The sequence below is a fragment of the Eulemur rufifrons genome, chromosome 4, assembly GCF_041146395.1.
Source record: "Eulemur rufifrons isolate Redbay chromosome 4, OSU_ERuf_1, whole genome shotgun sequence".
NCBI classification, from domain to species: domain Eukaryota; kingdom Metazoa; phylum Chordata; class Mammalia; order Primates; family Lemuridae; genus Eulemur; species Eulemur rufifrons.
The window spans coordinates 76,073,478-76,099,473 of record NC_090986.1 but is presented as its reverse complement, the minus strand read 5'-3'; the positions used below and the strand labels follow the sequence as shown (position 1 = coordinate 76,099,473).

The window sequence follows — 25,996 nt, the reverse complement described above, 5'->3', positions numbered from 1 at the left end:
AACCTGAAAATCGCTGAAGAGCATTTTGCAAGATGTTTGCTGTAAATTACAGACACTCACGTACAAATTATGCAAATAGAATTGCCACTCACTTGTGTTTCTCACGCACACGGGTCTCCTCCTATTTTTCTGTGTATCTTTAGTCTGCAGCCCAGGGCATAACACAATGAATGTGGACCATACAACCACTTCGTGTTATAAACTTGACTGAACCCAGGAGATGCACTGTGCCAGGAGGGGGAAAGGGCTGTGACAGGGCTCTGACATCCTGGAATGCCTGTGTGTTGGAGAGGCAGACATAAGCAGGTCGTTAAGGTCCAGTGTAGTGAGTAAGGGGATAGCGGTCTGAGCGTTCAGAGGAGGGCTTGTAACCCAGTCGGTGGTCCAGAAAAGGCTGTAGGGGGAAAACAGCTGAGGTTTAAGGAAATGTTGGAGTCAATGAACATCTGATTCTTCCATACACTTGATCAGTTACAGAGGCAGCATTAATGATACCATTGACTTAATCCCTCTATTGAGAAACCGGAAAAAATAATGAAGACAGTTATGCCTTCTACATGGCTGTCCTTAAGCAAAAGGAGTACGGCAAACGAGTTTGTTTATAAAAATCTAAATATTACTTGCGTTAAATATCAGGGCCAGTGTTTGGGACATGAGACTCAAATGATTCTCTCTTTGGCAGACTTTTTAACATTTTGTTTTTCTTGCCATGTCTAGTGCCATTATGAATTAGTTTCATTCAGTCAAAGAACCACAGATACTACCAAGGCCATGATCAGATATTCAAGGTATATCAGTCTTTTTGCTTAATTTGGCAGTTTATTTGAACAAATATATAATTTGCAATATATGCTTATGTAATATTCAGGTCACTCTTTTGATAAAAATTGTAGTTTTTCAGCCAAACAGGTCTTTGGACAGTTGATTTTATTGAGGAAGATGATAACTAGACCAATTCTGCCTTGCAAGTAACCATGTAAAGACTTAACTAGGTTTCAGTAATAATGAATCTGATCAAGATTTCAGGGTTGTTCAACACAGCTGGATTTTTAAATTTTTTTTCAAATACAAATTGCTTACTTTATTTCTTTAACAATGGAACAGTAATAACACAGTAATTTAGTTGTAACAAAGCTAATTAAGAGGCATCGTGTCAACTCAAATTAGTTTAAACGAGTAAAAGCTACCATTAGTCTAGTGGTTCTCAATCTTGTCTGCACATGAAAGGAAGGGAGAGAAAGGGGGCTGGTGTTTAAAAAAATAGCTACATTCCAAGGCCACCTCAGAACAGTTAAACGACACTCTCTCAAAAGTGGAGCCCAGGCAAAGATTTTTAAGGTGCTGTCAGTGCTGAGAACTACAGGTCTAAAGGAATAGCAATACCAACCATGCCTTCAAAGCAATGCAAAACCAAGGAACTGATTATATGACAAATTTCTTTCCTCTTATACTGGGAAAAGTGGGAGGAGGCTGACTTCTTTATCATTGTTCTTTACCCATTTTCGATTGCCCATAGTAGAGCTTCACAAACATCAGATATTAGAAGTTATACAAACATGCCAAATTGAAATTCTCCCTACTTTACATTTAGAAAGCTTTTTTAATTAAAACAATACTAGCTTTCAGAAAGAATCCTTCATGTTTTAAATTTGCATAAATGTTCAAGTCAGCTATTTATCCAACTAAGAGTTAATAAAATGTATTTAAAGTATTTTATTAGTAACTTATTATAAAACAATATTTATTTCATGTACCACAAATAAACTTTTTGGTGCAGATGGGAGGAATATTTGAGTGTTTCCCACCTATTTTCTAAAACTGTCAGGATTTCTTTTTCTTTCTTTTTTCTTTTTCTTTCTTTCTTTTTTTTTTTAAATAGGGTCTCGTTCTGTTGCTGGGGCTAGAGTGCAGTGGCTCAATCATAAGTTCACCGCAGCCTCAAACTCCTGGGCTCAAGCAATCCTTCTACCTCAGTCTCCCAAACTGCTAGGATTACAGGCATGAGCCCACACCAAGCCTCAGATTTTCTTTTTATTCAATATCTTCAAATTTAGAATCTAAACAAAGCTTTTTTTCCTTAAGAATGCATACATAAAATACTTCCCCTACAACTACACTATATCCTTGACAAATCCCTATTGGAAGGTTCAGTATTAAGCGCAGGTATTGTCAAAACCACCTTTCCTCCTTTTTCAGATTTGGAAATGATATCACATCAAGTATGGAAAATAACTTTTTCCTTAAAAATGCATGAATTCACGTAGAGATGTCTCCTAAAATTCAGTGAATCCCACTTATTCAGCTCCTTATGCCAGGACTCCATGTCTCTCTCAGCCACGTGACTTCAGTTACATCTTCAGTGTCTGCCAGATCAGCAGGTGGTAAAGGATGCCTGGTACTGGAAGGTGTGATACCGCCAGCATCCTTCACTGCGCTGGCGCGGCGCGGTCCCCCAGTCCCCCAGCCCCTTTGACTGGGCCAGCAGCAGCCGTTCGATCTCCAGGCCGCGGCCCTCACGCTCCTCGCCGCCGGGGGCGCTGCTGTCCCCGCTGTCACCGCACCTGCGGGGCGAAGCCGTTGACTTTGCGCTTTGGGTGCAGCCCCGGGACGCCGAGAGGCTGCTCAGATTGCTACGGCCCTGGCGGCCCGACCCAGAGCGGCGACAGCGGCGGCTCCTGGGTGAAGTCACAGAGCAGGAGCCACTTCCAAGGCATGTGGAACGTCACCGGCGGGTCGCACACCGCTTGGCCGTGGGCCCGGGACAGGAGACCTAGTGCAGACAGTTGCTGGGCTGGAGCGCGCGAGGAAGAGGCCGGGGTCCAGAGAGGTTGTGACAGGACCCTGGGAGGGTGCTGGGGCAGGGCCGAGGTGCTACCTCTGTTTGTGTTTTTTTAAAAAGCTCTCAATGGAGAAAATAGCCAGCGTTTACCCAATCAGAATGATGGCTCCAGGTGAGGCACGATTCAGAGAGAACAGGCTGGCCACTCAGTGCAGGCGTTTACCTTAGTGCTGGGGTCCCCAACCCTGGGGCTGCCAACTGGTACCAGACCCTGGCCTTTTAGGAACCGGCTGCAGAGCAGGAGGTGAGCAAGCCAAGCTACCTCTGTATTTACAGCCGCTCCCCATGGCTCACATCAACGCATAAACTCGCCTCCTGTCAGATCATCAGTGGTGTTAGATTCTCACTGGGTGGCTAACCCTACTGTAAACTGCACATGCGAGGGATCTAGGTTGCCTGCTCCTTATGAGAATAAATGTAATGCACTTGAATCACCCTGAAACCATCCCACCCACGCACACACATCTATGGAAAAATTGTCTTCCATGAAACCCATCCCCGGTGCTAAATGGGGGGGGACCGCTGCCTAGCGGACTCACTGTGGCCCAGATTTTTAAATTTTCCTTGTTAGTGCATCATGAATGGCTCTGACTTTCAGGGAAACACCTTTTAACCAAGTTTACTGGAGCCTGATGTAGAAATCCAAATGCCAATTTATTAATTTATGATAAGAAATATATATCCTTATAGGCATATCTACCCAGAAAGCCAAAATTGTCATCAGAGGCTGCTCAGTGGACCAAAATCAATCATGTACTGTAAATACTAATGGCTTCTTGCTGAAATATCACCGGGCCGATATCTGCAAACCCTTTCTTTTCTGGGCCCTCAGTTCTTAGCCAGGAATCCCCACAGGAGATGAAAGTCTGTTAGAATCACCCGGCAGCTTTTACCAACTGTTCATGCCCTGCCTTCTGCTTCCAGCCATAATAGCCTAACTGGCACTGAACATAACGTGCCATGGTACATAGCTATAAAACACAAAATACATGAGGCAACTCTTTCCAAGCACTGGACAGTGGACACCATTGCCTGTGATTCCTGAAAAAAAGGATGCACACTAATGAGTCCCACATTGGCTCCAGCTCTCCACCTGGGTCGCTTACCAGACTTGGGAGCAGGGTGTTCCCAATAGTAGCTGTCATCTTGCTGAGACGAAGACACAGACACCAGAGTTCAGGGTGGTTGAAGTGGCTAGAAATTGAGAGCCACACACTGGACAGGAGTAAGTTGAGCAAAGGAGGTCCCAGAAACTGCATGGGGGGTCGTTCCCATGTGTTCTTAGGTGAGCGTAGGCTGCACATATGCAGAGGGCCTGCTGAGGGCAGCTGCTGCAGGACTGGGCTGAGTGTCGGTACCAGAGGTTGTGCAGTGCTGGGAGATGTGGAAATTCCAGCCCAGCTAGGCTGGGAAGATCTCACTAAGTACCGTGAGCATTCAGTCAAGACCTAACAAGGGCCAGTCTCTAGAAGGACCATGGCCTAGAGCAAAAGTCTCTCTAGGACTAAAGACAGACTGCAATAGACCCACCCTAACAAAGAATAAAACCATGTGTGACAGAATCAAAGTTGTGTGATAAGTTAGCTACCTGCCAGAACAAACCTCAAGGCCTATTAAAGGAAGACAATGTAATAAAAACTCCCTACGATGTATCATCCACAATATTGAGCACCCACACACAAAAATAAGACAGTCAAAGAAGCAGGACCCATAATCAAAGGAAAAAATAGTTAATAGAAATGGGTATCCAAATGCCCCAGATGTTGGAATTAGAAATTTTAAAAACTGTTGGATAAGAAATTTTAAAAACTATTAACATGTTCTAGCACTTCTAGAAAAAAGATGAACACAATGAGTAAACAAGTAGGAAGCACAACAGAAAAATAAAAACTATATTAAAAAAAGAATCTAATAGAAATGTTAGAATCAAAAAATAGAACCTATAAAATGGAAAATTCATTAGATGGGTTTTACAGCAGATTAGAGACTGATCAATAGGTATTATTCAATCTGAAGAACAGAGAGTAAAAAAAAATTTTTTTAATGGGCAGAGTTCCAGTAATCTGTGGGGCCACACCAAGCAGTATAAAAGATGTATAATTGAATTGTCAGGAGGAGAGATTGGAAAGGAAAAAAATTGAAAAAATAATGGGCAGAAACATCCTGAATTTGACTTTAAAAGATCAACCTGCAGACCCAAGAAGCTCAGTGAAGCCCAAACAAAATAAACACAAGGAAAACCACACCTAAGCACATCATAGTCAAACAACTGAAACGAAAGACAGAGGAAACATTAAAAGCAACTAGTAAAGATACATGTTACATACAGGGGAACAGGGATGTGAATGACAGTTAACTTTGTCAGAAATGAATGGAGGCCAGAAGGCAGTGGAATGATACTTTTATAAAGTGCTGGGGTGGGGGGGGAAAAAACAACCTGTCAACCCAGAATTCTATACCTAGAGAAAATATCATTTAAATAAGATGGAAACTTGGATCTATAAGAGAGAATTAAGATTACCACAATGGTAAATATGTTGATAAATATAAAAGACTATTCTTTTGTTGTTTTAAAACTTTTTTATTATTAGATGTTAAGTTTGATGAGCTTTGGCTATTAATACATCCATGTAATCACCACCCAAAACAAGATATAGGACATTTGCATCACTCCAGAAAGTCACCTTATGCCTTTTCCAATCTATTCCCCCTGCCTCTAAAGCAGCTACTTTCTTATTTCTATCACCATAAATTAGTTTTACCTGTTCTTGGATTTCATGTAAGTAGAGTCCAACACTATATACTCTTTTATGTCTGGATGCTTTTCCTCCACATAAAGAGATTCATCCACACTTCTGAGTGTATCACTAGCTTGTTCCTTTTTATTGTTGATGAGTGTCCATTTGCACAAGTAACCATACACCACAATCAGTCACCCATTCTTCCGATGATGGACATTTGGGTTGTTTCCACTTTTTTGCCGTTGTAAATAAAGCTGTTATGAATGTCCTTATACAAATCTTTTTGTGGACATAGACATTTTCATTTCTCTCAGGTAAATCCCTACATATAGAATTTCATGGTCATAGGATAGATGTAAGTTTCACTTAAGGAGAAAATGCCAAACAGTTCTTGAAAATGGTTGTACCATTTTGCACTCTCCCCAACAATGTTTGAGGGTTCCACTTTCTCCACCACCTTGCTTGACAATTACTTTGTCAGTAATTTTGTTGTTGTTTTAGCCATTCTAGTAGGTGTGAAAAGAGTATCTCATTATGGTGTCAATTTGCATTTTCCTGGTCACCAAAGATGTTGAACGCTTTTTATGTGGTAATTGGCTGTTTGTATACCTTCTTTTCTGAAGTGTCTGTGGCCCATTTTCTATTGAGCTACTGGTCTGTTTAGTGAATGGCACCTGTCCCCTTCACCTGGCACACAGGCTGTCTCAGGCTTGCCCCAGGTTGCACCTGGCTCACTTCAGCCCTTTGTGTGTGTGACCTGTCTTCTAAATTCCAGCACTTGAACACTGACTCAGAATGGCCTACGTCTACAGTCATGAAATGGAAAAATAGGATGCAAATCTATTGCTAAGATATGAAGTATTTTAAGAGTGCTATTCTTAGGATAATTTTGAATGCCTATTCTGCATAAAAGTATTCTAGGTGTCTTATTCAGGGATGAGTAAGCTATAATCCATGAACACAAAGAATTTATAATCAGGTGGGAAAACATACATACCAGCAAATGATTGTAACATAAAATGAAGTAAGTGCTTTCTCCTTAAAATATTGGTTTGCTCTAAATACTGTCCTAAGCCCTCATTCCTTCACATTTTCCATGATCTCTCTGCTGATCTCATCTCTCCCTGTGGCTCTAACTACCACCTATAAACTACTCCCTCCTAAATCCATGTCCCTAGCTGATCTCTCTCTTGAGCTCACCTCTTGGTGAACCACAGGCAGTATAACTCTTTGTGGTCAAATAGTTTTGTTTCCACCCACCACATACTCCCCACCTCAAAACAAAACAGAATAAAACAAATCTCTGCCTCACCTCTTATATGCCTAAATTAGTTCAAGTGCAAGCTAAAATTCCATAACAAAGAGATCCCCAAATACAATAGAATAAATAAGATGGAATTTTCCTTTCACGCAATAGTCCAAAGATTAGAGGCGCAGGGACGGCTGTGTGTCTCTGCTCCACTGTCCCACGGCTGGTTGTCCCCATCTGTGACATACGGTTGAGGCTGGTGCCCACCAAGAGCATATTTCAGCCTGAGAGAACGGGAAAGAGAAAGGAAAGGATCAGAAACTTCCCTATAAGAAAATGATCTAGAAGTTGCACATGTCACCTCTTTACATCCCTTTGACTCAGAGTCACATGGCCACACAAAGCTGCCAGGGAGGCTGGAAAATGGAGCCTCTAGCAGGAAAGCCACTTCCATTAAAACTTGGAGAGGACTGTTCATAGAAGAAAGAAAGGGAGATGGGGACACTTTACAGGCTAGACTGCAACTTTTTAGCCCTGTCATGGACACACGACAATGCACAGAGTAACCTGATCCCTGATCTAGGAGTCATCATTGATGCCACCCTCTCCTTCATACTTTATATCCAATAAGTCACCAGGTCCTGTTCGTTATAATTCGGAAGAGCATCCTAACTCTGTTTTCTTCTCCTCATTCCTACAGTGACTAAGTCTCTCCCGTTGCAAAAACTTACTCACTAGGCCCTTTACCCTCACCTATACCCCAAGTCCCTCCTCCCCACTGTGACCACTGGGGATGTATTTGAAATGCAAATCTGACTTCACCTCCCTTAAAAGCCCATCAGTAACCATGCTTGCCCCCAGCAGGAGCAGCAGTTGTCTCTAGCTGGATGGTCTCGGGTGGGAGGGAAATCTTACTTTTTGCTGCATTCCCTTTCATAGTGCTTGACTTTTTTTTCATGTGCAAAAAATAAAAATCAAAACGCGATGATGAAGAAAGATCCCCCATCATTCATAGCTTAGCCAGGATTTTAACAAGCTCCTGTGATCACTGGTGCTGCAGTTTAAGAAGCACTGTCTTTGCCTACAACAGCAGTTCTTGAAGTGTGGTCTCTGGACCGGCAGCATCGGCATGACTTGGGAACTTACTGAAATGCAGATTCTCAGGTCTCATCTCAAGGGAGAAACTCTGGGCGTGGGTCCCAGCGATGTGTGTGTTAACACGCCCTGCTTGCTCTGTGCGTGACTCTAGTGCTCGAACTCGAGAAGCACTGGCTTAGGACACAATGACGTGGCAGTCACGAGGATGGACTTGAGATTCCCGCAGATCTGGGTGGACTTGGTTCTGCTGCTCAGTGTCCTCTTCTGTAAAATGGGAACATTAAGCAGGAATCATGCCGACTTCACAGGGGTGTTGTGAAGCTCAACAATCCTCGGCACACAGAGGACTCAGTAGAGCGTCCCGCATGCAGTGAGCACTCAGCGCTGTGATGCCCCTGACAGTGGATGTTCAGCTAATGAGGCCGGCAGGGCGCTGAGCACTTGCTGTGCTTTATCCCATTTAAGACTCTCATTGGCTTGAGGAGGTAAGTCCTAGTGCCCTCCCCATTGTACAGGTGAGGAAACTGAGGCTTAGAGGGGCCAGTCGCCTGCACTGGAGCATCAGCTGATTAGCCGCGAGCAGGGCCCAGCCCAGGTGTGTTGGACATGACAGCCCGTGCTCTTGGGCACTGTGCTTTACTCGGCGCAGCTCTGGGAGAAACGCCAGGGTTGGAGGTGTCTCGTGACTACATTTCACACCTGGTAATCATGTAGGCTGCCCTAAAAGTTGTAATCTTTGCATTCTGCTTTTTGGCCCTGTTAAGGATTGCATGTCCAGCCCTATTTCCTGCCCCGAAGAGGGGCACAGGGCGAGTCATCATCTGGTCTCAGTTTGTGTTTGTTTTTCCTCTGACCACTCTTTCTAGCCTCACGTTGGCAAACTCTTCAGTCACTCCTCCTTGCACTTGACCGTCAGGGACCTCCGTGAGGGGCAGCCTCGAGCCAGCCAGCCGCCGTGCTGAGGCCTCACGAACACACGTACATTTAATCCTGCTCTCTGCTCCAGGAGGTGGCGTTACCTTCCTTTTCCAGGTGAAGGTTGCTTCTCTAAATGCCCACTCTGTCTTAGTGACCGAGGTAGATCAGTCTGCGTGTTGGCAGGAAGCCGGGGCTCCGCAGAGAAACCCCCGCTGCAGATGCAACGATTCCCACGAAAACTGCTCTATTCTAGACGCATCCCGGGAGGAGGCAGTCACCAATGAAATGAGATTCACCCCTGCAGTGGGGACACAAACCCACTGGCCAGGACACCCAGCATCTGAAGGTGGGATGGCTCCAGGTATCCTGAAAGGGGTGTGGCTCTCCCATGCCACTGTCTCAGACAGGCCTGCTTCCCTCCCTGGGAGGAGGCCACTTGCCACCTATTCCTCAGCAGACCAAGGACTCTGCAGGAAGTGATCTCCCGGCTTTTGTCCGAGTCAGTGCATATTTAGCGAAATGCTAAATGGAAGCCACATGCTTGGCCTCCTGCTAAATGATGGGCATTCGTAGATGAAGGCGGCCCGGCCGAGGTCTAGCCTGGGTGCTGGATGGACATTTCTATTAGTCATAATTACAAACACACTCCCGGGCTATTGTTGATTGTCTGAAGACCTTGCTTTCTTCTATGTCTGTGCCTAAAAATTAAAGGGTGGAAACAATCCAAGGTGATCTGCTTTGTTCCTCAGAATCCATTTGATGTACCTGGAAGTAATGGGGCAAGGTGGGGAGGAGTTGGTGGGGAAATTCATGCTTAAAATTAGGTTCTATAGATTTAAAACATTAATCCTTCATTCCCATGCAAAATTAAAGGCAGAAAGTCCATAAACAACAAATACAGACAACCACAGGCGTGGACAAAGCTCAGGGAGGTATCTCCCAAATCCCACGGAGAACACAGACTTCCCAGCCAGGGCATGCTTTGCGTTTGACAATCTGAAAAAAGGAATGAAAACTTTGGCCCTATTAACATCAAATGCATTAAAATGTATTATTTATTAGCCACGTGGTCTACACACCTAGGAGCAAATAAGGGTAACGGGGCCCCCAGACCGTGGGCTGGAGGATCGAGGTTGCCACATACTGTGGAAAGGGGCCTCTCCAAGCTGCGAAGCCACTAAATGATTAGGTCACAGGAATTCATTCTTTAGAACTCTGTAGGGCAAAGTCTACACAGTGAAGAGGAGTCCTGAACCTAAACATTTATCTCTGTTTAAACATTTTTCAGTAATTTATTGAAAGCTCTTTCTAAAAGGGATATTCAACATGGAGATAATTTACTTGTATAATTTACGTAACAAGTATTAAGATAAAATTAAAGGGTCATCTTTCAATGCCACTTTGCACAGGAAAAACAAAAACTCAAATTAGTAAGTGCTCAAGCTCTGTAATCACAGGAGCCCTTTCCCAAGCCCCGGCCTTCGGCATGGCCCGTGCGTGGTGTATCACAGGAGCCGGTGCCACGGAGATGCTTTCAAACTCTGCAGGCCCAGATTAACCTGGAGCAAAGGAAGAAATAGACTCTGCAAAACCATTTCCCCATAAAGCCATTTCCTATTTATGGGCAGTATCATTATTAGTTCTCATTTGGACAGCATTTTTTTTTAAAAAAAGAAAACCTCATAATGATAACTACCTGCTTAAATCCATTTCCCCTTTCCTCCTTTGGCCCCATAAATCATTCTTGTATTCTCCTCTCAGACCAAGTTATACCTTGCAATTATATAAACAGAAGATCGGTCACTATCCATTTGTCGAACTGCTCTTCCTTTGTCTTAAAGAACACATAAAATGCAGAAAGTATTTACTACTAAAAAATAACTTTAAACTAATTGGGATTTTTATATCTGCTTTTCCTTATATTTCTTGTTTCCCTTTATCCAAAGCATATGTCAGGATAAGAGCATTAATGAGATTTGGAACACCTGGATTCAGTCCTGGCTCCCTCTCCTTTGGGTTGTGTCAAATTAGGCAAGTCACTGAACCACTCTAAACTTCTATTTCCTCTCCTATCAAATCAGAGCAAAAATGCCTGCTTCACTCAGCTTTGCGATTTGTTGGGAAGGTTAAACAAATTAATATTGTGTGTTAAAGAACATTATAAACTATAAAGCACATACAAATGTAAAGCATTGATATTCTATGAATTTCTCATGTCATTGGGGAATGAGCGGTTCTGCAAAAGCATGTTTTCCCTGTAATTGAAGCTTAGCTCTTTAGGGCTGTGGTCCTCAGCTCCTGGGCCACAGACCGGTACCAGTCTGTGGCCTGTTAGGAATCGGGCTGCAGAGCAGGAGATGAGCAATGGGCCAGCAAGCCAAGCTTCATCTGTATGTGCAGCCACTCCCCATCGCTCGCATCACCACCTGAGCTCCGCCTCCTGTCCGATCAGCAGCAGCATTAGATTCTCTTTGAGCGCGAACCCTACTGTAAACTATGCATGCGAGGGATCTAGGTTGCAGCTCCTTATGAGAATCTAATGCCTGGTGATCTGAGGTGGAGCTGAAACAGTGATGCTAGCCCTGGGGAGCGGCTGCAGATACAGATTATCATTAGCAGAGAGGTTTGTATAATTATTTCATTATATATTACAATGTAATAATAATAGAAATAAAGTGCACAATAAATGCAATGAGCTTCAATCATCCCGAAACCATCCCCCATCCCCCGGTCCGTGGAAAAATTGTCTTCCATGAATCCAGTCCCTGGTGCTAAAAAGGTTGGGGACCGCTGCTTTAGGGGTCCATTTTGAAGGAAAATCATAATAAAAATGGTATACCCTTTCCTGTCTTCTTTAACAGAAGACAGTGGAAGTAATGTAAACTCTTCTGGGTGAGCCGGGGCATCATCACGATACCCACAGAAATGCAGAATGCGAGGGATGAGCACTGAAGGCGCCCAACCTCCTCGTCTGACAGGTGAGGATGTCTGGACCCCCAGAGGCCCAGCGGCTCGCGGAAGCTCCCACTGCTGGTGTGGACAGAGCCAGGAATAGGGGCGGCTGGAGACTGTGTCCTCCCCTCCCGCCTCACCTTACCGTCTGCCTTTGTCCCTTCTCCTCCCCTCTCCTCTGAACTTCCCTTCCTGGACTTTCACTTTTTCCACCCACCCCTTCGAATCTCTTCTTACCTGGAAACTCTGATCTTCAGGATCGGTGAGCAGTCAGTGACTTGGGAAAGAAGCCAGGGGTGGCACTGCTGACATGGACTTGGGGACCTTTGAGGCCCCACAGTCACCCCGTTCAGGGGGCTGTTCCTGAAGTTCGACTCACAGGGAAGTGGAACGTCATTGCACTCTAAAATGCCACCTTGCTAAGACATCTTTCTGTATCTGTCACATAGCATCCCAAACTCCTAACAGCTAGAAAACGCTCTTCACCTTTCTGTAGCCAAATCTCGCGTATCCGTCCGCCGGCCGTTTGCAGACCCGCAGGGAAAAGCACAGCTGTCAGTCTTCTCCGCCATCACCGGGGGATTTAACACCTAGAGTTTCTCCCGAGCCCTCACGCTTTTAAGACTTCAATACTCTCATAAAATAGATCGCAGCATGTGAACCAGGTGATATAGATTATCATCATCAATCATTAAAGTGTCACAAGGCTTATCAAAACTCAGCAGTCCTGAATTTCATATTTTTCCGACTGACAATGTCCAACCTCCAGGAAGGCCCCTCCTGAGCATCGTGGACCAGAGGGCAATTCCACCATAACATCTGTGAACCGGGGGCCCGCACGTGGCTGCGAATGAAACTGTTAACTCAGTAAAGATTTCCGCAGTGCCTGATGAGTGGTGGTGGCCCCGCCAGACTGCCCCAGTGTTCCCATCTCCTTACCTGCCACCACCATCTCCACCAATGGCCTGAGTCATTCTTGATTCCTGTCTTCCCCTCATCTCCCTCATCCAGGCATCTCTGCCTCCCAAGTGCATCCCACGTTAGTCCCTTCCTCCCCACGCAACAGCCCGAGTCCGAGCCACCATTGCGTCTTGCTGCCTCGGCTCCAAATCACCCCCTCACTGACCTCCTCGCCTCTGTCCTGGCCTCCTGCAGGCCGTGCGGCATGCAGCTACCCAAGGCACTTAAAAGCAGAATTCGTTCTTGTTATCCCCTGTGTGAGACTCTCGGGGGACTGTCCACTGTGACCAGGGTATAACCCCAACTCTTTCCAGGGACCACAGGTCCTGCATGACCTGTCCTTGCCTTCCTCTGGAACTTCACCTCCCTCCCCTCTCTCCTCCAGAATACTTGAGCCCCACCGGGTGTCTTTCTATCCCTGAGTGTGTCAGAGTTATTCCCACCTCGGGACTTTTACACTTGCCATCCCTTCTTCTCGGAACTCCCATCCCCACCTCTCTGCACACTCCCTCTTTCTCATCACTCAGGTCTGTGCGAATGGCGTCTTCTCCCGGTGCCTTCCCTGGCCAGCCTGGCCAACGTAGCCTTCCCGAGCATTTCCCCTATTTCACTTTCTTTACTGAAATTATCTAAAGTTTTTGCTATCTGAAATTTTGCTATTAAATGTTTCCCTCATTTGTTTGTTTGCCATGACAGCGTCTGTTCTCCACCACACCTAGAACGATGCGTGGCGCACAGCAGGTGCTCCACAAGGTCCATGGCTGTGTATTGACTGCCGCCTATCTGACCCAGACACAAAAATGGGTATGGCACTGCCCTTGCCCCCTGTGCATTGTAATTCAAAACAGGGAGTGCTTTCAGGAAGCTATGCCAAAGCATTGCCTTACCTCTGAGTATTACGACACTTGCGCATGGTGGAGGCTCCCACCCGAGGGCAAGGGCGAGGGTGGAGGAAAAGGGAGAGGCTTGGGCGGTGCTCCAGCCTCACTCTGTGGGCCTAGGCCTCTCACACCTTGACCTAGATTCTTAGTCCCTCTTCCTGAGCCCCACTGGCTCTTTGCAAATGAATTAAGTTGCCTACCGGTAGGGTTACCCACCGAGGTGAGAAAGTGCCTGGCACCCAGGAGGCCCTCTGCAGATGCTAGCTGCTCTGTTCACAGTGTCAGCTCCTGTCTGGTCACCAGGCCCTGGGAAAGCTGCAAGGGCCTTCAGAGATGACAGGAGAGCCAGTGACTCTCCCTGCTCTTTCACTCTCATTTCCACTGCTGGTCTATGAACTCTCATCCTTCATTTTCAGCTACTCCTTTTCTCTCCTCTTAACATTTTCATCAAAAAGAAGGCTTCAGAGAAAGAGAGAGCAGGGCGTACAGGGCAGTGTGTGGGGGATGCCAGGCAGCCCTATCCGTGCCGCTGACCCCAGCACCTTGCAGACAGTAACCCTGTGGTCTCGCACCTTTGGGCAGAGACATTCGCCACCAGAGGGCATTTTTCAGGCAGCATCGCTCCCCCTGGTGGTCACAGATTTGCTACAGGATCTCTGCCACCAAAAAAGAAAACAAAAAACGCGCTTCACTGCATAAAGAGACTCATAATATGTAATTCCACTCCCAGGAATTTATCAAAATAGAAAAAAGCAAAATTATATATGCGTGAACATGTCCACTGCATTACCTATAATGCTAAATCTTTGAAACAAACCAAATGTCCGACAGTAAAGGGATGCAAGTTATGTCACATCAGCATGAGATACAAGGTAGCCATAAAAATGTCAAGTGGGAAGACATGGGAAATTCCTAACAGAACATTAAGAATTCACACTGCTACAACACTCCGAAGGGATTCTGCAATTGAAAATTTCATTTTCTTTGTGCAGTAAGATTATGGGTAATTTTTAAATTAAATTTTTTCCTTGATAATTCTGTCTTTTCGATTACTCTCTATCTCCTAAAGAAACAACTTAATTTTTCATCTAATTGTGGTATTGCCTTCTATCAATATGTAATGATAGTAAATTTTATAATCACAACTTGTACATATATTCTATATACTGTCTGTGTGCATATATAATATATATACTGCATGTATATATAATATATACCATGTATATATTTATATAATAGTAATATGTGTATATATACTGTGTATATATACACTGTATATGTATGTGTGTGTATATATATATATACACACACTGTATACACACACACACAAAAATAGTTATTTTTTTTTTTTAAGAGACAGGGTCTCCCTCTGTCACTCAGGCTGGAGTGCAGTGGCACAATCCTAGCTCACCGTAACCTCGAACTACTGGGCTCAAGTGATCCTCCTGCCTCAGCCTCCCAAGTAGCTGGGACTACAGGTGCAAGTCACAACGCTAATCTTTTTTAAAAAAAATTTGTAGAGATGGGTCTCACTATGTTGCCCAGGCAGTTCTCTAACTCCTGACCTCAAGCAATCCTCCCACTTTGGCCTCCCAAAGTGCTGGAATTATTGGCATGGGGTACTGCACCTGGCCCACAGATTATTGTTTCACCATATTTTGCTGATTTATTTCATAACTGTTATTAAATCTAAAGCATTCCCTATTACATGAAAGGCAGCATATTATTCCTTATGATGTTATCATGAGCTACAGAGCCAGATAGTTTTCTTCTGTTTAAGTCTAGCACTATAATCACCTATCTTTGCTACCTCTTTAGAAAACCAATGAAAAGTTACAATTATTCAAGAGACACTTGGGACAGTTGTTGAAAGCAAATTGATCTCCCTCACTGAGTATTCTCCTACTCACTCAATTTATGAACTGTGGTAGAAATCAAGCTAGTCTTACAAATCGTTCCAATAGTAATTTTATGCTGCTACTGTCTGAAGGATCATACTACATCTTAATGGTTTACACTCATAAATTGGTCATATTAAAAATGTCTGAGAGGCCGGGCGCAGTGGCTCACGCCTGTAATCCTAGCACTCTGGGAGGCCGAGGTGGGTGGATCTCTCAAGGTCAGGAGTTCGAGACCAGCCTGAGCAAGAGCGAGACTCCCATCTCTACTAAAAATAGAAAGAAATTATATGGACAACTAAAAATATATATAGAAAAAATTAGCCAGGCATGGTGGCGCATGCCTGTAGTCCCAGCTACTAGGGAGGCTGAGGTGGTAGGATCGCTTAAGCCCAGGAGTTTGAGATTGCTGTGAGCTAGGCTGACGCCACGGCACTCACTCTAGCCCGAGCAACAAAGCGAAACTCTGTCTCAAAAACAAATAAATAAATAAAATAAAATAAAATAAAAATGTCTGAGAGTGTTCCAAATGCAGCTTTAACAATATTTTAGGTACTTTAATATCATATATGTGTATTATTCATTATCAATAAAGATCAATTATTTAAAACCCTACAACAGAATCTAGTCCTCCTGCTGCTTTTCAAATTCACACTTACGAATTAGAAGTCTTATATTCTCTTGGCCAGTCATAATCGTATTATTTGAAAATTTATTCTCTCAGCTTCCTAGGTTCTAGAGATTTATTATGGTGGTATTTGCCTTTCACTATAAAGTGCCAAATGTTTTCACGTGAATAGAAATAAAGAAAGAAATAATGAAAGTAGGATTCCAGATGTTATCTAATGCTATTAAATTAGCTTACATTAATCTCTGTCTGCAAAATGCCCAAATAGATACATTTTGGAAGGTTTACCAGAGGCAAGAGGCTAGTTATTTCTTTAGGGACTCCATTATGAGAGCTCTTTCCCCTGAGGCCCAGCTGCTCTTATTATCCGATATCTTCTGCAGGCCTGGGGCTTACAACAGAGGGTCGCTAGAAGCATGCAAGTGTCACCTCATATATAATAGCAATTGGGAATTTGGGGATTGGAGCTATATGTGCAAACAGTGATTACTTTTCCACTTCATAGACTGCAAAACTGAGGCCTACCCAGTTAGTGATTTATTTAAGGCAACATTCCCGTTGGAAGACAGCGCTAGAATGAAAAGCAATCTCTGAGCCCCCACTAGATGCCAGCTCCATGAATCATCCTGCCACTGACGCAAATAAAACTGCAAGTGAAATAGAAAAGTCTGACCGCTGGATATCAGAACTTTTTAAAACTTTTTAAAACCCAGTCTTCTTTTTAATTATGATAGTAAATTTTTACTTATAAAGCATGCAAACAAATAATAGAGATTTTATTGAACACATATTGTTGCAGGTGTTTAGGGCGCAGTGAATCCTGTAACTTGACACCCAGCCTCCCAAAGGAGAAGGGATAGAAATAGATAATAAACACATTTTTGTTACAAATATAATTATGCAATCATACTGTTTCTGCATCTTGCCTTTTTTGGTTTAACAATGTATTACAGATAGCATTCCATAATACCACAAAAAGATTTATCTTTTTTTTTTACTGGTTACCTATATCCCATTGTATGTAGGATTTATCCTATATGTATATTGGATTTAGCATCATCTATTTAACTAACATTCTCCTAGTTCCCTAAGGCAAATCATGTTATAGTGGTCACCTTTGACCCAATTTTTTTTGTGCACTTGTGAAATTATTGCATTAAAAGGTGTGTGTCATTTAATATTTTTCGCCAATGTAACTGATTTGTTTTTATTCACTTCTTTACCTTTCTGTTTGTTTTATTCCATCTACACAATCAGTATAGTCAACTCACTGCCTTGATTACCTGGAGTTAAAGCGACTGACATTAGCATATAATACATTTTTCCCATGAAAAACAGTACTTTACAAAGTAAAGACAAAATAAATGATTAGCATTTTTATTATTTTTATTTGAGTTTTACGTGCTCAATGTATCTCTAGTTAAGAAACTGTAAGAATTATTCTTAGGTTCCACAAAAAGTCATGCACTGCATAGTGACGCTTCGGTCAGTCGCAGACCTCATCTATGAATATGGTCCTATAAGATTTTAATGGGGCTGAAAAATTTCTATTGCTTAGTAACATCATAGCTTCATAGTGCAATGCCTCACCCACCTGTTCGTGGTGATGCTGGTATAAACAAACCTATTGTGCTGCCAGTCGTATAAACAAGTATAGCACAAACAATTATATACAACAATATTATGTACTCATTATACTTGATAATGATAATAAATGACTATGTTACTGGTTTATGTATTTACTATACTATGCTTTTTATTGTTTACTGTACTCCTTCTGTTCATTATGAAACAAAAGTTAACCGTGTAACAGCCTCAGGCAGGTCGTTCAGGAGGGATTCCAGAAGGTGGCATTGCTATCCTAGGAGATGACAGCTCCATGTGTGTTATTGCCCCTGACGGCCTTCCAGTGGGACAAGATGTGGAGGTGGAAGACAGTGATATTGATGATCCTGACCCTGTGCAGGCCTAGGCTAACGTGCGTGCTTGTCTTAGTTTTTAACAAAAAAAAAGTTTTAAAAGAAAAAAATACAAAAAATTTTTAAAAATAGAAAAAAGCTTATAGACTAAGAATACAAAGAAAAAATTTTTTTTGGACAGCTATACAATGTGTTTGTGTTTTAAGCTAAGTGTTATCAAAGAGTCAAAAAATTAAAAAGCTAAAAAGTTTATAAAGGTAAGTTACAGTAAGCAAAGATTAATTTATTATGGAAGCAAGAAAAAAAAATTTTATAAGTGTAATATAGTCTAAGTGTACAGTGTTTATAAAGTCTACAGTAGTGTATAGTAATGTCCTAGCCTTCACATTCACTCACCACTCACTCACCCAGGGCAGCTTTCAGGCCTGCAAGCTCCATGCATGGGAAGGGCTCTGTACAGGTGAACCTTTTTTGTATCTTTTATGCCATACTTTTACTGTACCCTTCTATTACCATTGTGTTACAATGGCCTAGAGTATTCAATACAGTCACATGCTGTACAGGTTTGTAGCCTAGGAGCAAGAGGCTACACCATGCAGCCTAGGTGTGTAGTGGGCTGTCCCATCTAGGTTTGTGTGAGTGCACTCTGTGATATTTGCACAATGACAAAATTGCCTAATGACTCATTTCTCAAAACATGTCCCCATGATTAAGTGATGCATGACTGTATATCCGCATGTGTATATATCTATGTGTGTAAATATAAAACAGTGCAGTGGTGGGGTTTTCATTTTTGTTTTATTTTGCCGGCATTTGTTTTTACCATGATTCTATAGGGTTGTAACATCAGAATATGAACTTTCCTTCTATCAAAACATCTAACTTTATTCTCTGTGATCTCTTCCCTGTCACGTTGTTTTTTTAAAAATCTTCTTCCCTTTTTTGGTAGAAAACTATATTGAGATATTATTGCCATACCATACAATTCACCCATTTGAAGTGTATGATTCAGTGGTTTTCAGTATATTCAGAGCTGTGTAACGGTCACTACAATATTCTTTAGAATATTTTCATCACCCCAAAAAGAAAGCCGCATTCGTTAGCTGCCACCCATGTCATTTACATTTTGAAAGATATCTTTGCCCTCCAAAGCGGCTGCATCAATTATATTCCCACCAGCAGTCCATCGCATGCCAGTTTCCTCCTACTCTTCCCATATTATCAGAATATTTCATCTTTCTCAGTCTTATAAAAATTATTTCCTCTGTGAGAATGAATGGTGCTGACCATCTTTTCACACGGTTCTTCGCCATGTGTGCCTCCTCTCTGTGGACTTCCCTGCAGACCTGTTCTGAACACAAGCAACATATCGACATCCCTGCTTTGTTTTCTCCCATCACATGACACGTGGAGCAAAGGCCGCTGTGACGTTAGTTTGCTCAGAGTTACAGAAAGGAGAGCTCCCTCCAGACAGGCCCCCACGCGCACAGGCTGGTTACCAGGGTGGCCCCTGCACGGCGTGGTGGAGCCCATGTTTTTGTCTGTAGAGCAGCTCTGTGCTTTTTCCTAACATAGAAAAAATTCTTGATTCTCTACTTGCTTTAATTTGGCTTTGTCTCAATCCATCCATCACTGTTTTTTAATTGACATTCCATGGTCTTTGTTCTATTTTATTGAAATCTAGTCAGCCCAGGATAAGCCCGTCTTTACATATGCACCCTTACCTTGCCTGTGGATCCTGAGAGCTTTTCTCACTAGCTTAAGGCCCTGGTGGAATCCCTGATAACTTTTGTAGTTGGAGGGAGCTCTTTGGGGAAGGTTGAAGTTCCCGTAAAGCCAGGGGCTCAGAACTCTTGGGAACAGACATTTATTTCCTCACTGCTGCCACCAGATCTAGGCCAGGTTGCCCATCAGTCACGGTTAATTAAGTTCCTTTTGTGGGGACTGTAGCCTCCAGTGACCAGAGGAAGGAGAGGCCTCTGGGTCTCCTCCCCTATCTCCTCACTGCCAGGTACCACCAAGCTGCTGACCAAACCTGCCTTTCGTACTAATATTTATTAGCAGGCAAGCAAAAAGCCATCTTCCTACCTGTGGTGGGAAGCTCAGTGTTTTCCAGCTTTGTTCCTTAAAGATTTATGCATAGTAGATGTGATGATAATATGTATATTGAGGTGCATATTTAATGTATTTGATACCCAAAGTGGGCCATTTTTAACACCCTTTCTTCTATACCACAAAATTACCTTCGGTTGCTCCACGTAATAATCAGTAGTACACGTTATTTTCCTGGCTCACTAAGTAAACAGTTTAAAAAGAGCTTTCTGTTTTAAAGATATTATTCAAATGTATTATGATTTAACTGAGAAGAACACAGTGCCACTGCTATGACATTCCCGCCAAACATGCACAACCCGAATCTAGTGAGACTCACCGAAATGAGAGACGCTCTACAAAATTCCTGATCTTTACAAGTGTCAACTTCTTACTAGTCTAAATGACAAAAAGCAAACGAAAAAAAGTGTCAAAGTCCCAAAAGTCAAGGAAAAACTGAGGAACTGTCCCAGCCTAAAGGAGACCAAGGACACAGGAGTCTCCTTCAGTGCAACGTGTGATTTGGGCCTGGATTCTTTTTCTAGAAAGGTCACCATTGGAACAACTGGCAAAACTGACAAGGGTCTGAGCACTGGGTGGCACAGCTGCCTCAGTGCTGTTTCCTGGCTTGGATGACAGTATTGTGGCTGAGCCAGGGAGTGTCCTTATGGTAGGGGGCACGCACCAAGAACAGCAGGTCTGCACCCGACTCTCAAATCGTTCAGGGGAAAACAGTCATTTGTACAATAATGTCCTTGCGCTGTACTTCCAACTTTTTTCTGTGTTTGTGATTTACATAAATAAATAAATAAAGCCCTCAACAGTTCACAACCCTGAATAGTAATGGTAGCAGTTGTTTAGAACTTAGGCCAATAAAAGTCCTTTTTGAGGAGGACAGTTTGTTCGCCGACATTGTTTAGAATGGTTGGTGCAAGGCGGTTATAGAAAGCAGAGGTTTGGTTTTCACTTTTAAATTCTCTAGTGACAGTGCATCTCCTCACTGCCGACTCGACGAGTGGACAGCCCCTGCCACGCCACTGTAGGACACCCTGATCGCACCGGCAGATCAGAGTCCTGCATTAAATGGTGGGACACAGGACGCTGGGCCCATGAAAGCCTTGGCTAGGAAGGGACAGTGTGAGGCTGCTAGGCTGGCCACATGTGCACACAGCCCTCACACAGGGCGTGGTGTCTGTAAGACAGCCAACCAACCTGCCACTCAGCTCACCAGGGAACAAAATTAACGTCCTTCATCCTAATTAAACTCTTTTAGAGCCAAATGTGGTAAAGAAGCCCTTGAATTAGCTGTCTCTGTAGGATGGGACTTCCAATTAGGGTGTTTCAAATGCTATCTAACGTCCTTGGAAGTCTATTCCTGCTCATAGCTAACCGCCCCTAGGGTGTGGATTGCAGTTAATCAGTGCCTGTACCTGCTCATTCTATTTTCAAGTAAATGCCAGTGTCTCCCAGCTTGTAGCACAGAGCAGAGAACATCGCAGGGCTCGATCTTTGTGGAATGTAAATGATGGATATGTGCACCTTGGCATATGTGTGTGTGTGTGTGTGTGTGTGTGTGTATGTAATTAGCTCCGTGTGGCCTAGACATAGTAGATTGTCAAGGTCTTGGAAGCAGGCTCACAGGCCAGGAAGAGACCTTTAGCGGGAAAGCACTCGGCTCTTGCCCAGGGGAGGCACCGACGTCAGGCAGAGCAGGCCAGAGGAGGAGCTCAGGCAGGAATGGTGGCTGCTGTCATCGCTTCCTGCCCAAACCCTGACTCTGTAATTGGGACGGAATACCTACACAGAAGGGATAGTGAGCAGTACAGCTTTGGGGTACCTGAAAGGAAACCCCCCCACCTTCCCTGAGATTGTCCAGTTCGGCACTTCAGCTGGAAGGGAGGAGCCTTAGGAGTCGGACCCTCCCCCATCTCCAGCTTCCATAGTGCGCAGCTCCCGAGCCATGCAGGGACTTGCTAACACTCGAGGTCCTGAGTTCCTGCCCCGGGGGCTCTGATTTACCCAGGGGGTACTTAGAAGTCTACATTTTTAATAAACACCCAATATTTCTGATGCCTGTGGTCCATGGACTCTCTGAGAAACAGCTGCAGGGGCCTTGCAATCAGAAAGCCCTAATTTGCCTACCAGCTCTTTCTCCACACACCGGATGACCTTGGGCAAGTCTCTGTGAGGCTCTAGCTTCACCTCAACATCCAGGGTCTGTTGTAAGGATCAAATGGTGTGGAAAGGAAAGCACACTGCAAACTGGCCAGGCCTCCAGAAGCCAGAGGATCTTGCCCTGTTTGCTACGTCAGTCTTGATCTGAGCGTGAACACTGAGTTCTTTCCGAGCCTCCTACCCAAGTTTTTAAGAACGATCTTGTGCTTTCTGCCCAGCCTTCCATACAGCAAAGTGTGAGAAGCTACAGAAGGAGAAGGAGGAGCTGGAGAGGCGGTTCGAGGACGAGGTGAGGAGGCTGGGCTGGCAGCAGCAGGCCCAGCTCCAGGAGCTGGAGGAGCGGCTGCAGCTGCAATTTGAGGCGGAGGCGGCATGCCTGCAGGAGGAGCACCACGGCCAGCTGCTGAGGATCCGGTGTCAGCACCAGGAGCAGGTCAGTCTGCGGCGGAGCCCGGGCTCTGCGGTTGGGCGACGCAGGTGGCAGGTGGCAGGTGGAGGGGAGCCAGAGCCATGCGTTAGCAAGAAGTCCTGTTCGGGGTAGGTGAGCTTTTTGTACAGTCCCTCTCCGACCCCCCTCTTCTCTCTCCCTCTCTCTTCCCCTCCAACCCTTCTGGCCTCCCTCACTCTTTCTCAGGGCTTTTACACTTACTGTGCCTTCTGCCTGGAATGCTCTCCCTCTAGACACTGTATGGCTCTCTCTCTCCCTCCCTTCCAGACTCTGATCCAATGTCACCTTCTCAGCGAAGACTTTCTTTATCTAAAATTACAATTTCTCACCCTGCCATGTGTACGCTCTTGGTGCCCGCCTCCCTGCAGTAGTGTTTCCTCAGCACATATCACTATCAAACAAATTATACATTTTGTTTTTGCACCTTATCTACCTTCTGCCTATTTCTATTACGGCAGAAATAATAACAAGCAAACGTGTGTCTAGCACTTGTTCTGCACCAGGCGCTGCTCCAGGCTCTTTACATGCACAACTCATTTAATCCTCACGTCCCCTTAACGAGGAAGGTACCATTCTTATCCCCGTTTTACAGGTGAGAAAACCAAGTTCCCGAGGTTAAATAAGTTACCAGAATCTACAGAGCTGGCCATGGAAAAGCCAGGGTCCCGCCTTGTTGGCTCAACAGTCCGTGGTGTCAACCACAAAAGTAGAATTGCCTGCCGGGTTTGCTGCTGGGTCTCTGCGGCTGGAACCGTGCCTGCACTGAGTGGGCAGGCGATGCGCATTTGCTGAATGAAAGAATGAATGCCGGCAGTTAACCCCAGCCCAGAAATCTTACTGGAGGGGAAAATGCATCCGTGCGCTAACTAGAAAATAATTCCCAGGAGCCTGCCAGTGTGAAGGCGGAAGGAGACAGATCCCCCCACCCCACGGCCAAGCCGCCCTGTCCCTTCCTGCCGTTAGCGTTGACGAGAGACAGGCGGATGGGACTCTGCTTCCATGAGAGCTGCCCCTTTCCTTTCTTTCTGAGCTCGCCAGCTCTGATGCCTACATCTCCACCTTCTCAGGGGTGTGTTGTTTTATGCAGTGTGCTCCTGATGTGCCTACGGTGAGTTGACATTTGTGAAGAGCACTCCTTAAATCTCAGTTGACACTGACGTCAGTGCTGAGTGGCTCTGCGTTATCACAAACCTTTCATCTGCCCTCCTCGGCTGCCTCCAAGTAGATATCCCAGATGGCAGTCCCCACCCAGCCGCCCACCGCCCCAGAGGCTCATGAAGCTTAGGGGGCACAGGAGAAGCATCAGAGTAATAATATATACTGCTGTTGTAATAAGAAAAACTCTTGTTTTATAGCATTTTATTCTGTACGGCATCTCAGGTTAGTCATTCTTCTTTTCTAGAAGCCTATAAAAGCCAGACACATCTCCCTGCTTGAGGGGGTTAGACTCAGACACTGGGAAATAGAATAGGTTACAGCTAAAGTTACCTGCTGGCACTAAGATTAGCAACTGAATCCCTGGTGTTGTGCCTCCCGAGCCCTCCGGGTGTAACTCCTGTTAAGCAGACGTTTGCACCGGCTGCTGTCTACAGGGTTACCCAGCACATGGCCATGGTGTACGGCTCAAGCCTGTTGCAGATGTCAACCCGTTCTGTGTCTCTGTATCCCCAGATTCTTCGTTCCCAATTTTACCCAGAGGACATGTTTATATCCTTTGGGTCGGTTGAGAAGATTCTAGGAGGTGAGGAAGGGCAGGAGGGGGTCTGCAGGCAGGAGCCCCCTGAGTGGAGGCCCCGCCCAGCGCTGAGGCATTGCAGGGTGGAGCGTGTCTCCCAGCTGAGCGTGGTCCGAGCCAGGACTGCTCACTCAGGCTTCATCTGTGCAGAAGCACGTGCCGGGAGATGTGTCCTCATCTGTCCTTTAAGCTGGGACACAGCAGCCTTTTAGAGATTTCACACCGGGAGCGAGGAAGGAAAGAAGCCCCCGGTTTCCCATGTGAGAGTGAGTCCCATAAGCCACCTGGCTATATTTTGAAAGTGCTCAGTCTCGTGAAGGCTCTGAGCTCTGTTCTTCTCCATCCCCAGTGATAGCTAAAGTCATTTATTTATTTGCTCATCCGCCTGTGCAAAGAATATTTACTGGGTGCCCACTGTATGCAAGGCACCGTGACAGGATACTGCAAGAGACGTCAAGATTTGTAATATGTGGGCTTGCTTATTCTACCGGGGAAGCTTCGAGACAAGTGCCCACAGAACTGCCAGGCAGGTGAGAAATACAGATGGTGTGTTTAGGAGCTGAGAGTTGACTTGTAGTGGTGAGGATGCGGGAAGGTGTTATGGCAGAGACAACATGTGGGTGCCTTACCTTCGAGTGACACTTTCCTAGGGGAGCCCATGGGAGGGGGCCCCATGATTCAAGCCTGTGAGTTGTGCGGGCCCTGATTCTGCTCCTGCTGCTGGCCGCGGGCAGTTCCTCCGCCTTCAGCTTCCCCAGCAGACAGCGCACAGGGGTGAGGGAGAAGCAGGAACGCACCTCAGGCCAAGGTTCTCATTTCCAGTTAGAATAAACGCCCATCTGTTTAGGGGGAGAGGACTCAGGCTCAAGGCTGAGATGGAGGATTTTGGGTGGTGTGTTGGCTGGACTTTGCACTCTCCGGGCTTCCTTCTCAGGGACAGTTGAATTTGGCAACACTAACTCCACAGTTAGCAATATCTCCTTCTGGAACCTTAAAAATCAGGTTAACCAGAGTGGCACCTCCTCACTACCCAGTGCCCCCGACAGCTGGAAGCAGGGAGGGGCTGCTGTTTTAGTTCTGACACGTAGGATTTTCTGAGCCTGCAAATGTCAGCCTTTACTCAAATTGGAATTCACTGGCCAAGGCAGGTGACCCTGGCTTTGCTGCAGCCCCTTCCTCATACAAAACCAGCCCCCTCCTTGCTTAGCCATCCACTGCCTCTCGGGGCGAGGGCTGGCTCTCTGTCCGTGGTCTCTGCCCCGGCTACACGTGGAATCACTTGGAGAACCGGCAAAACACCTTTCCTCGTCTTCACTCCACACAAATTGAATCAGAATCGCTGGGTGAGGCCTGGCATCGGGTCATTTTTGAAAGATCCCAGGAGATTTCCGTGTGCAGCCAGGGCCCAGGGCCAGGGAGTCATGGGAGGTGCAGGAGCTTGTTCTCCAGCCCTGCAGGCTCCAG

At 45.0% G+C, this 25,996-nt stretch overlaps 1 protein-coding gene across 2 annotated transcripts in view; it reads left to right on the top strand.

The window, feature by feature from the left end:
• MTUS2 (microtubule associated scaffold protein 2) overlaps positions 1-25,996 on the top strand; it is a 301,278-nt gene that overhangs the window by 255,878 nt on the left and 19,404 nt on the right. For both annotated transcript variants that reach the window (XM_069467396.1, XM_069467395.1), the window contains one exon: positions 22,568-22,782. In XM_069467396.1, coding sequence (XP_069323497.1) covers positions 22,568-22,782 — 215 coding nt within the window. The remainder of the gene's footprint in view (positions 1-22,567; positions 22,783-25,996) is intronic.